Source organism: Enhydra lutris, unplaced genomic scaffold (assembly GCF_002288905.1).
Source record: "Enhydra lutris kenyoni isolate GAN:26980312 unplaced genomic scaffold, ASM228890v2 scaffoldscaffold28, whole genome shotgun sequence".
Lineage (NCBI taxonomy): Eukaryota > Metazoa > Chordata > Mammalia > Carnivora > Mustelidae > Enhydra > Enhydra lutris.
In genome coordinates, this window is record NW_019154112.1 from 16,027,666 (window position 1) to 16,040,444 (window position 12,779).

The 12,779-nt window shown below is 33.6% G+C and overlaps 1 protein-coding gene across 1 annotated transcript in view; it reads left to right on the plus strand.

Annotated features, from left to right (window-relative positions):
- The window catches only part of LOC111152227 (eyes shut homolog (Drosophila)), a 1,631,332-nt gene that overhangs the window by 425,678 nt on the left and 1,192,875 nt on the right, over positions 1 to 12,779 (plus strand). The window contains 1 exon segment of the mRNA XM_022510634.1: positions 5,507 to 5,628. Within this exon segment, the coding sequence (XP_022366342.1) occupies positions 5,507 to 5,628 (122 nt within the window).

Consider the following 12,779-nt stretch of genomic DNA (forward strand, 5'->3'; position numbering starts at 1 on the left):
TATTCAACTTGGTACAGTTTCTTTCTTTCTTTTCTTTTCTTTTTTTTTTTTTAGATTTTATTTATTTATTTGGGAGGGAAAGAGTGAGAAAGAGCACGAGCAGAGGGAGGGGCACACCGGGAGGGAGAAGCAGACTCCCTGACTAGCAGGGAGCCCAACACTGGGCTCAAACCCAGGTCCTAGAGATCATGACCTGAGCTGAAGGCAGACACTTAACCCACTGAAATACCCCAGTGTCCCTCAGCTTGGTACAGTTTCTGTTGGTCTTGTTTTATGACACTAACTGTATTATTTTGGATCTTTCATTGTATACACTGTTGATGTCTTCAGCAGTTTCTAGGATTGTCCTACTTTTTTTTTTTTTTTCCTTGATAACAAGAAGGGGAGGATCATAGGGATTCAGAGGTTTTAGAATTTTTCCAACTACTGCTATACTTCTATTTTTTTTATTATGTTATGTTAGTCACCATAGGGTTCATTGTTAGTTTTTGATGTAGTATTCTATGACTCATTGTTTGCATATAATATTCTAAACTTTTAAAACTTTATCTCTTAACACAGTTTGTTTATTATTCCTTCATCTCTACAGCTGAGAAGTTACTAAGAAAATCTGAGTAAAGGACTTAATGATTATTTGTTATTTTCTTCTCTGAGATATTCAGCCAGGCACTTGTTTGTATGTATACGCTACCTATTTTGATGAATGGATGCTATTATTTAAGTACTTGCCAAATACCTAATATACAAATATTTTTACTATGTCTGGAAAACTGATACCTGAATAATGATTTTGCTTTGTTGAACAATTTAATGCTGTTTATGCCTCACTTTTTGTTCGGTATGTATTCTCTTGGGTCAAGCATCTTATTTCTTATCTCTAAATACTTGTGTATATTTTATGCAGTGACAGTCGCTTTATCTAGTTACAGTCCCTGAGTGAAATTTAAAACTTAGTATCCGGGCTGAGGTGTTACTCTTAAGATTAAAACCTTATTAAAATGTTCTTTTTTCACTGTGTACTTGTTTTGAGAATAGCAACAAATCCATCAAGCAAAGCTTATAGTGATAGCAACCTCCAGGGTACCAGAAAAACAGAAACAAAGACAAAAAACCCAGGGAGAATCAACCATCAATAATGTAGTTTTTAATTTCAGTGTCTTCAGAGAACATTGTTGAACAAGAGGTGTAAAGTATGAAGAAACAAAATGGTATTTTAAAGATGCTGTCACTTAACATTGCTGCCTGCTGGTGCTTCGTTAGATGAAGCATGGAAATCATAAATAACATTTCTTTCTTAAATTGTGATATATATAGAGAGAATCACAATGGTAATATTGACGAAAATTATGAGTCACTGCCTAGAGACTAAGTTGAATGCATTCATGCAGACATATGCCATATAAGTGACAGCAGTTGGGATTTGTTCATTAGATAAACATGGACACTCTGATTCTTCCCTTTCAGATTCTTACCATGATTTGGGGCCTTGTGAGGCTACTGATCCTTGTGAGAATGGTGCTGTGTTTGGAAAGAAAATGAATCTGGAAATATCTCCTCTTGGGTACCAGTGCCAATGTGCAAAAGGCTTTGCAGGTCCACACTGTGAGATCAATGTCAATGAGTGCAGTTCCAGCCCTTGCTTGCATGGATATTGCTATGACAGTGAGTTCACTCAGTAATAGCAATTCTTGTAGAGTAGTCTAATGTAGATTCTGACACAATAATGGAATAAGTCAATATACAACCTTGATTATTTACTGATTTTATCCTGCTATGAATATCAAAACCAATCCCTATTATTTTCACAAAACACCCCCACATATGATGAATTCATTTATATTTTTGTGAGTATAATGGTAGCAAATGAGAAAATCTAATGAGATTTGACTTCTAAGTTCTGATGTTAGAATTAGCCATTTTTTTCTTTATTTTTAATGATAGATTTTTAAAGAGTACTTATAGGTAGGAGAAACACTGCTTACAGTGATTTAAAATAAATCATTATTTTATCAAATCTATTACACAGACACACATGCACATACACGCACACACATTTCCTCCTATCAAATGTGTATTCCTGAAGAAATTTAAATTTATAGAGGAAAAAGAAGACAGTCGGAAGAAAAGGAAAAATCAGAGGAAAGAAAGGGAGAAAGAAGATAAAGGAGAAATATTGAATATTAGAACATGGTTTTTGAAATGGAAGAACAAGTTTAAAATGGATAATTTTTGTTGAGACACAGGAGAAACGGGTCATGAAATAGCCCTATGAACTGGATATCACTATGGGGCATGAAGAGGAAAAAAGAATGAGCTAGAAGGATGTTGACCAAAAAAAACTGTCCATCTTGTTTTATTTTATCGCTTTTAAAATATATTTTTTGATCCTCCACTAAATGAATAAATGGTTAGTATTATCTGTGAGGAAGAACATTTTGAAGAAAAGTCATTTTATTTTGAAATAGTATAATTCAGCTGAAACTTTGAATTATTTTCTTTAAACCAGTGCTTTGTAAATGTATGTCATTAAAGAGCATAACTGATTTTTTCCAAATTGTGTGAAGCAGCCCAAATTTAAAACAACAGGTAGAAGTGGGGCCCTCACAAACTAGAATCTCTATGTAGATGTTAATACAGAATTAACTTTTCTAACACTATGGCAGCTAAGCAAAATATATTTTGGAGTTATGGGCCACCTGCTTTCTACTCCTGATTTGAGCCGACATTACCATCATTTTTCTCTTTTCTTCTTTTTTTTCAGATTTTGTCACTTTAAAATTGTGTTTTTAAATTTGTGAAATTCTCAAATTACCTTGAAATAAGTCATTATTATCCTTTTTATGATCTCAAGCCCCTTGGCATTTGGGAATGCTGGGAATGACTCTTCAATTTCTGATGTTCACTATAAAATAAGGAAGGGTCATAACAGTATGCCCCAGAGAATAGTTAGCAACACTTTTAGATCTAGGTAACCCTAGGATAATGATTATATATGGCTATATATGGGACTAATCTGATATATTCTAAGTGACATAATATGCATGTGATTATAATATGCATATGATTTTTATAAGTTGTGATGAGTACCAGGTGATGTATGGAAGTGCTGAATCACTATATTGTACACCTAAAACTAATATTACACTATATGTTAACTAACTGGAATTTAAATAAAAACTTTAAAAGAATAAATAGTAGAAAAAAGAAAAAATATAAGAAAATACTTTAAGTCATAATTCCTTATACAGTAAGAAAGTATAATTTTCAAATATGCTACTTGTAATGCAACATTACCTATTAAAACTTTGGAGGTCATACATATTATGGAAGATGTAAACTTTGAGTACCTGATATATTAACCTATTTCATAATAGAATTAACCATAATATATTTTTAACCCCCCCATCCAAGAGATTTTTACTACCAGAGACCCAAAACATTTATTAAAAATTAGATCAGACATGTAAACTGATATCAGCATAAATCTAAGATATTGCATTCTTAATGCTTTCTCAAATAGAAGATAGTTTGGGAAGCCAAACTTCCTGAATTCAAGTTAACATTATTTATTACATGACTATATATTAGAAACAATTATTAATATGTAAATATGAAATTGTAAATCTCAAGCATATGTTTATTCACCACATCGGCAATACATTATTAAAATACATCTATATTTTCACCATAACGTTTTATCACATCAGAAGCTTTGTTTCAGAACAACTAATAAATGATGTTCATTGTCAATTTAAGTGTAAAATTAATAGTACGTCCAAATTCAGACAGGGCATATCTGATGAAAATTTCAGTTCAGATCAGGAGTATGGAATATTTATAAGCAAAAACTAATAAAAACAGTAACTGTATTTTCTGGTAAAAAAAAAAAACAGCAAAACAAGACAATATGCTTAAAAATAGTATTTCCTGATAAAATGGCGATAAGTTTTAACATAGCCCATAGTTAACAAATTAGATGTGGGGGGATTAAAAAACCCTTTTTTTTTGTTTGTTTCTTTGTTTTAAATTTTAAACAGATTATGGTTTTTCATTTATTTATTTTACCTGTGGTATCCAGTTTAATTCCCCAGGTACTCACCTGGTTTCATTCTTAGCTTCTTAGCCCAGAATAACCAACATTCAAAAAGCATGTTTCTTGATAATAAATGCAAGCTTTATTTGCTAACACCAATCTCTGTCTTTCAGACCCTTTGCTAATTTAAAGTTATCTATTGTCATTTTTCTTTTAAAAGAATTCATCAATTTGCAGACAATATCTCTATCTACATAGAAAGTTAGTTTGACTGTAGTTTTTGTTACTTGCCCATTTGCATCAGTATCCAAACTTGAATTTATAATTATGAACATTTTTAAAAATATCATGATTGATGATACTCTACAATGTCTTAATTACATATCAGCTAACATTTGATTTTAATTTGTTAACATACATAATGGCATATATATCATGTAAGGAAACACAGCTGATCCCATATTATCTCATTATATTATTTGCAACTATACTTGCATATTAATTATTTTGATTTACTGGGATGTTAAAAACTAGGGTGCCACATGAAAAAAGTAAACTCTAATAGTAGTAAAATCCTGCCTAAAGGGCTACCATTCTTGTGTCTCCCTTGTTTTTTCTTGGCAGCTGTGAGCTGGTTTTCTTTAAAAGCCCAAGTAAATGTGCTGTCCAGAAGCATGGCTACAGAAACCTAGAAGCCAGCTGAATACCACACAGTGTATTGAAAATTCTGTTGCTACCCAGGACCTCAACATTTAGTGAGAGCGAGAGCAGGTGCATGTGCAGGGGCAGAGTGACAGTGTAGATTATGTGATTATGTGGTAAATCTCAGGGATAATGAAGAACCCAGGGACTGACTAGAAGTAGCCATAAATCTGTTCCTGCTCCAGCTACAATTCATGCGGTCACCACTTCCTTGAGATGCTTCAGAAACCTTTTTTTTTTTAATCATTAATGATGAAATAGAAGACAGATTCTTATTTTCACTTTTAAAAGATCATGATGAAATGTGAAAGCTCTTTTTAACTAAGGCTTAAGTAGCTCAATGTCAACTTTCAGATCACTACCCACTTTAGTCTGCCTTGTCACACAAAAACTTAACAATGAGTTAACTTCTAGTTTATTAAACCTAAAGCACTCAAGGAAAAGTTAATTGATGTAAAAGTAACCTGTTTATCATAGGTATTGTTTACTGACAAATGAAAGAGAGAAGAAAAAAATTGGGTATTGTCATTGTTGCTTTGCAAACTGCTACCAAATGTTTATTGTGATTGTTTTTATTTCAAATTAAAGTTTTAAAGTTAAATAGAACTGAGCAAAACAGTTATTTAGATAATACTGTAGAGAGCTGTGAATTCACATTTACTTTGGTTAAAAATGAAATGCATTTACTTGAATGCAACATTCTTGAGAATAATTAGCAATACCCATATCATTATTAAAGGTATATTATTTTCTCTTCTCTCTCATTCTTAGTGGTTAATGGCTTCTCCTGCTTATGCAATCCGGGTTTTGCTGGCTTGAGGTGTGAACAGGACATTGATGATTGTATCCTGAATGCCTGTGAGCACAATTCTACCTGCAAAGATCTTCATCTCGTTAGTATCCATGAATATTATTAATTTATCTTACTGTGGGATAGCATAAATTAACCCCTACAAATACAGTTAACATTTGTGTGTATGTCAAGTTGGTATATATATATATATATATATATATATATATATATATGGAGAGAGATTAGAAAACAGAAACTCAAGAAATATTATTTTAACTTATATATTTACTTATATATATATTTACTTATATATTTAACTTATATTATTTTAACTTAATAATAAAAAAGTGTTCCATTCATAACTATATATAAGTTGATGTAAATATTATAAAACAGAATATCTTTTTTAGATTCACAATTTAGATTCACAATTCTTGGTAATATTGAATTTGTGTAAAATATCAGAAATTATTCTAAAAAGTGACATTAGTCTTTTCTTTTTTTTTTAAGACTTTTATTTATTTGACAGAGAGAGACACAGTGAGAGAGGGAACACAAGCAGGGGGAGGGGCAGAGGCGGAGAGAGAAGCAGGCTCCCCACTGACCAGGGAGCTGGATGTGGGACTCTGTCCCAGGTCCCTGGGATCATGACCTGAGCTGAAGGCAGACACTTAACAACTGAGCCACCCAGGCGCCCCAAAATGACATTAGTTTTATATGCACCTTTATATAATTCAAGATAGTATATACACACATAATGTGTTTCATTGATATTTATAATCCTAAATTTTATCTTGCTTTCTATCTGGTGTTGTGTACTTCCATAATTTCCTTCATTCATCTGTGTAGGTGCTGTCCCTTCAGTACATATCCATTTGTCATCACCTTTGTCACAAGCATGTGCCATTCTGCCTTAAACGGACTGTGACACAGTTGGCAAATCAATGGGATCCCTTCAGGCTTCTCATTTTTCAGAAAGCCTGACATAAGAAATATCTACTGAAGGTGGATTCACTGACTGACTTCAGAAAATAAATGACATACAACACAGGTTAATGCTGCACTACTAGTATAGGCTTATAGTTTATCCTTTAGCAACAAAGCTGATTTTCACAAAAAGACTACACTAGTTCAAGTTAGAAGAAAATGCTTTGAAAAACAGACTCATTTCCACTGATGTATTTTGACTATCAGTGTACTAGCATTGTTTTTACAGTGAAAGGCTAATTTGTGGCATATTGTTTCTTTCCCACAAGAGAGGCAGGCATCTAAATGGAGAATTACAATTAACATTTAGATGGGAAGGACCAGAAATGGAGGGTGCATCAGTTACCTAACTACACTTTAGGTATGCACAGTGGCCGTGTTGCTTTGTCTTTATTCATACCAGATGCTTTGTCTTAGTCATCCTAACTCCATTCCACTTTTGGGAACTCCTGAAGGAGTGGGCATGTGACTTTATGCTGGCTTCTGAGATGAGTGTTCTTTCTGGGGGAATCCTTCCTCACTGGTGTATCCTCACTGGATGTAAGTAAAAGGTAGGTGTGACCTCTTCTAGATCTTCCAACAACTAGATTTTATACATGTAATTACTGTTGCCATTTTTAAAGCCCAAGGAAGAGGGTGGGATGCCACCTAATGATAAATGACCCTGAAGACAGTAGAGCTGAGAGTCAGAAGAAACCTGGTTCTTGGCCAATAGTTGAACTCCTTACTGAAACCCCCTAAATCTAATTATGGAGATCAGTCATGGCTTATTTTTTAGTATGGCTTGAGGAAGCATTCCTTTTACTTGCAGGTAAATCATTTAGTTTCCATAGTGCGGTTAAGCTTTATTTTAGTCCATGATTTCACCAATAACTTCAGCAATAATAGGAGTTTATTATGGTAGAAAGAGTTTCATACCCAAAACCATAAGATTCCCCTTCTAGACCTGACCTTGCCATAGCTTATCTGTGTGATACTAAGACAGTTGTTTAACAAGTAGAGACTGCAGCTTTAGAAGGTGTATCATATCAAATCATAGAACTTCCAAGGATAGTATTCTCTCATTTATTCATTTTATAAATTGCCAGTTAGAAGCTATTCAAATTAACTTTAAGCTAGTATTAGCCTAAATCTTGACTCCTATGTCCAGAAACTATGATAATAAGAGTAAAGAAAAATAAGAATTTTAAAAAGTGGGACTCACAGAAACAGAGTAAAATGATGGTTAATAGCAGCTGGAGGGTGGGGAAAATAGGGAGATGCTAGTCAAAGGGCACAAGCAAGGATCTAATGTACTTTGTGGTAACCGTAGTTAATATTACTACATCATGTAATTGAAATCCACTAAGAGAGTAGATCTACACACACACACACACACACACACACACAAACACACACATGGTAACTATGTGATGGGATGGATGTGTTAATTAACCTTATTGTAGTAAGTGTTTCACAATGTATACATATATTATGTTCATGTATCAAGGACACTGTCTTCAAACAGGATATTCCAATACTCAGAGGTTACCTTCCAGGTCCTAGTTAAAAGGTCCTTTCTTTGGAATGTGCAGGGGTTGAGCACACAGGCCTTTGAAGTTAACCATTATACCAATATTATATTAAATATTACATTTTTGTGTAGGAATAAGTAGTATGTAATTTTTAAAGTAATACATTACATAATAATAAATAGAGAGAAAAAGAAGACAGAGCTAAAACTCATAATTTTGAAATAAAGCCTGGCTAAAATAAGCAATAAAGCAAGGTCCAGTTTGAGTTTCATATCTGCTCTGTTTTACCAACATATTGGAAAAAGACAAACCATGAAATGCTAAAGGCTTTGAAGTGCAAAAGAAAAGGAAAGACATGGAAGGTGATGCTTCTACAAAATAGTTAATAATTTTGATAAACAGAAAGATGACTTTTAGGGCACTCACATTTGGCTGTAAGAGTCATCAGTCTTTTTTTTTTTTTTAAGATTTTATTTGTTTATTTGACAGAGATCACAAGTAGGCAGAGAGGTAGGCAGAGAGAGAGGAGGAAGCAGGCTCCCTGCTGAGCAAAGAGCCCGATGCGGGGCTCGATCCCATGACCCTGGGATCATGACCTGAGCCCAAGGCAGAGGCTTTAACCAGCTGAGCTACCCGGATGCCCCTCAGTCTGGTTTTTGTTTGTTTGTTTTCCTGAGCATAATTTTCCAAACAAACCCAGGCAATGCCACTTATATTAGGCTTGCATGTTCTTTGAACTTGGTGTGGGTGTAGCTTTCAATTAACATTTTTACACTTGAAGCATTTCTTTATGATACACATAGCATCGTGAATGTGAGTTTAGAGAAAAAGCAGAAAGTCAGAAGACTTTAAAATCAGGATGAGAAGTATTTTGTAATAGTGAGCCAGTTTTCTTCTTTCCCTCCTTTATGGTTCAGTAAACCTAAGAAAACAATGAGAGAAAAAATTAAAAAATATGAATGCTTAGCACATAACAAGACACAAATGTTAAGAATGGGTAGAATAAGACTTATTTTCTCATGTAAATTTCTGAGGTATATTTGAGAATATTTCTTTGTGGTTATTTAAAAATATATGATCAAATTATTCAAGTATTTTCCCTTCTCATTTTACTTTCATTTTCCTCTATCTTACATATATAATGAATGCTTAATTTTGATAACAGCAGAAGAAACAAAACTAGTGCAGCAGAACTAATGCATGGAAAAGACAAAGTTTCCATTCATATACAACTATGTTAAAATGTATACATATTATGTAGACTAGTATACTACAGACAAAAATTTTCTGCCAAATATTCTGGTGCAAAAACCAAACTGAATTTATGTGTTTTCTAGTAAAAATAAAACTTCCTTTACCTTCACCACCATATGGTTGAAAAATCCTTGTTAGTCATTTGAGAGTTGCCCATTTCCTCCCTTTGGGATTGGAGAATAAATGCTGGGGGTGGCTCAAGCCAGGATCATGAGAGAATAGCCTCTCCTCCTTAGTTCATCTTGGCTGTTACTGAAATGCCCATTTTGTCATCCCCACACTACTTTCAAATATGGGCTAGTCTGCCAAATGATTCCAATCCTTTCATACCAAATTTGGCTCCCAGAATCTTCTCTGCATCCCTCAAGTGCATGGTGTTTAGTTAATTAGTAGTTAGGTCCCAGTTGTCCCTTCAGCATATCCAGTTGGAACCATTAAAACCTTGGGTTCTGCTCTCTCTCTAGGATTACAAATTCTCCATCAGTGTGGAATTAGTCCAACTGTTCTCTGTCCAAATACAAAAGCCTTCACTTCTTTCATGCCCTTCCTCTCCATAAAGATTTGCTTAATCTCACTTGATAGAAATTAACAGAGACTCTGATTTAGGGGCAGAGTTTGGGAGCTCTAAAATTCTTCAAACACACAGACTGTCTAATACTCCTTGATGGAGAAAAGAAAAAAAAAAACATTTTTGTAGCAAAAAAAGATAGTAACAAATTTTATTTCCAGTGATTTCCAGTTATATAAGAATATGACAAAATTTGTCAAATATGATATGTCTTAGCTCTTATATATAATCTCTACTATTCTATGTCATAATAATATTGTTTTTAAGTCATGGGTTCTATAGAATATCATATGAAATGTTAAACCTAAAAAAAAAAAAAGAATTTTTCATACTCATTTTAAAAACTTGATTAGGTTAAACATCTTAAAAGTTTTGAGTAACTTACAATAGTAGGGGGTTCCTGGTTGGCTCAGTTGGTTAACATCTGCCTTCAGCTGAGGTCATGATCCCAGGGTCCTAGCCTTCAGCTGAGGTCATGATCCTGGGATCCTAGGATCAATGCCCCCTTTGGGCTCTTCACTCAGTGGTGAGCCTGCATCCCTCTCCCCCTCTCTCTCTCTCCCTCTGCCTGTCGCTCCCCCTGCTTGTGCATGCTCTCTCTCTCTGTGTCAAATAAATAAAATCTTAAAATTATTTTAGAAAAAGGGTAGCAAGAACTTTTGGAGATTGTCTGACTTTGACATGGATTTGTTCAATTATTTATTGCAAGTCACAACTTAGTAGAAGCATAAAATGAAGAACTGTTAGAATAGTCACTCATATCTACTCTATATGGTACTATATTATTAATTTAAGAAAAATTTAGCTTTCCATTTTATTTAAATACCAGAATATACATAAACAAGTACCTGCTATTGCACTTTTTAGTTGAATTATCAACTTCTACTCTAGAATCAAAGAGTTGTACCAATTGTTCTTTACCAGAGAGTTGACTTTAAAAATACACATGCTTAAAATTCTGATTCAGTACATGGATCCGTCTGATACCTAGATAACATAATTCCTTGTGATTTTTGATGTATATTTCTCTTTGAAAATCACTGGACTGATTATCTAGATGGCACTTTCTAGCTGTAAACATCTGTGATATTGGAGGTGGAGCACAGAGATGTTCATTCCATGTGTACTGACAACTCACAATTTAGTACCTTAAAAGAGAAGGATGGTCCAAAAAATCTAGAGTTTTATCCTCCTGAGTTTTTAGGAGGGTATTTCATTGTATCTTCTCTATTGAGTTCTTCCATCTTGTTTTGGTGCTTTTATTTTTTAAGACAAAAGGAATAAATCTAAATTTTTCATCCCAATCCTTTTGTGAGGGAGATAATAATATATTGTTTTCTTCTCACTTGTAATAACTTAGTGAAGTGTTACTCTCTTTATATTGACATTTATTAATCAGGAAATCTGTGCATAAATTATAGTTTTTCATACAGGTTGGGTGTAATGGTTCGAATCTAAAATGAGTATTAAAAATAATCAATGACTGATTAAATACGATATCCCAGAGGTTCAGTTAAGTCTTTTGATCAACTTGATTAGTTTCAACATCTTCAGTGGTGAATATATAGCCAAAGGTTTAATCTACCTCTTGGGACATTACCTAACAACCAAACACATTGTTTAAAAGAAGGCATTGCATTGATTAGGTAACAAAATGAAAACCTTTGGCCATGTCTATTCTAAATAATCTACCTTTGTATATGTAAAATAAAATCTGCCTATTTTTTTGTTGCCCATATCTCTACCTTTCATTGTATAGATCCTTACTTTAAGAATTTATTGAGAATGGGGCGCCTGGGTGGCTCAGTGGGTTAAAGCCTCTGTTTTCAGCTCGGGTCATGATCCCAGGGTCCTGGGATCGAGCCCCACATCGGGCTCTCTGCTCAGCGGGGAGCCTGCTTCCCCCTCTCTCTCTGCCTGCCTCTCTGCCTACTCGTGATCTCTCTCTGTCAAATAAATTAAAAAAAAAAAAAGAATTTATTGAGAATAATTTAACATTACATTTATGAAAGTGGTTCATTATGATGGGTGTCAGTTTTCTATTATTTCTACAATGAAATAGATAATAGAATTGTTTCTCTTGTATAATCCAAGACTAATATAAAATTTTAGTTCATTCATTTGATGGTTTATATAATTCAACGTATTCCTCTCAATGGTAAATTTTGATCACAGTTAATGTGTATCTGAAGTACTCCACTTCTTCCCCTCTCATCCGTTGTTTTGAATCTGTCATGGCTTTGAAATAGATAATCAAATCTGTTAAGATGGTATGCAAAATAAAGGTAAACAGAACCTAAGAAAATATTTGTTGATCCACCTGAGCAAAGACATACATGAGCTTAATAACTTTGGACTTGTAAAGTCTATTTTGGAAGCTCAGGCATATTTTCCCTTCTTTCTTATTCCAAGACTCATTACAGAGAAGTGAGATTTACAGATGGTTGAATTTTGAGCTTTAAGAAATCTATCAAGCAGAACTGAATTTCATAAATATTGTGTGAGAACATAACTGATCAGAGAGAGGAATTTTCCATTTTCAGACACTCTAATAAAAATGGACAGTTCGCGGAAAGAGTCCATCTTAAAAAAATGATTTAGAACTGATTGAATACCATTTTCATTGCCAATATTAGCCAAAATGCATCAATAAATGGATTTATTTTCAAAGACTTATGAGATAGATTAAGCTTCAACTTACTTCAATAAAACATTATATTGTGCTTTTATATTATTATTTGCTACCTTTATATAACTATAAGACTCCACTCTGGGCTTCACTGTTTATATCTGAGAACTTAGTGGGTAGTTATAGTCCAAAATAACTTCAGTTTTCTCCTAGAAACCATCCTTTCTGCCATTTGGATAGATGTCATTTTTAATTGGCTATGTCTATATAAGAATGTTTTTAAAAGCTATTATGTTGTG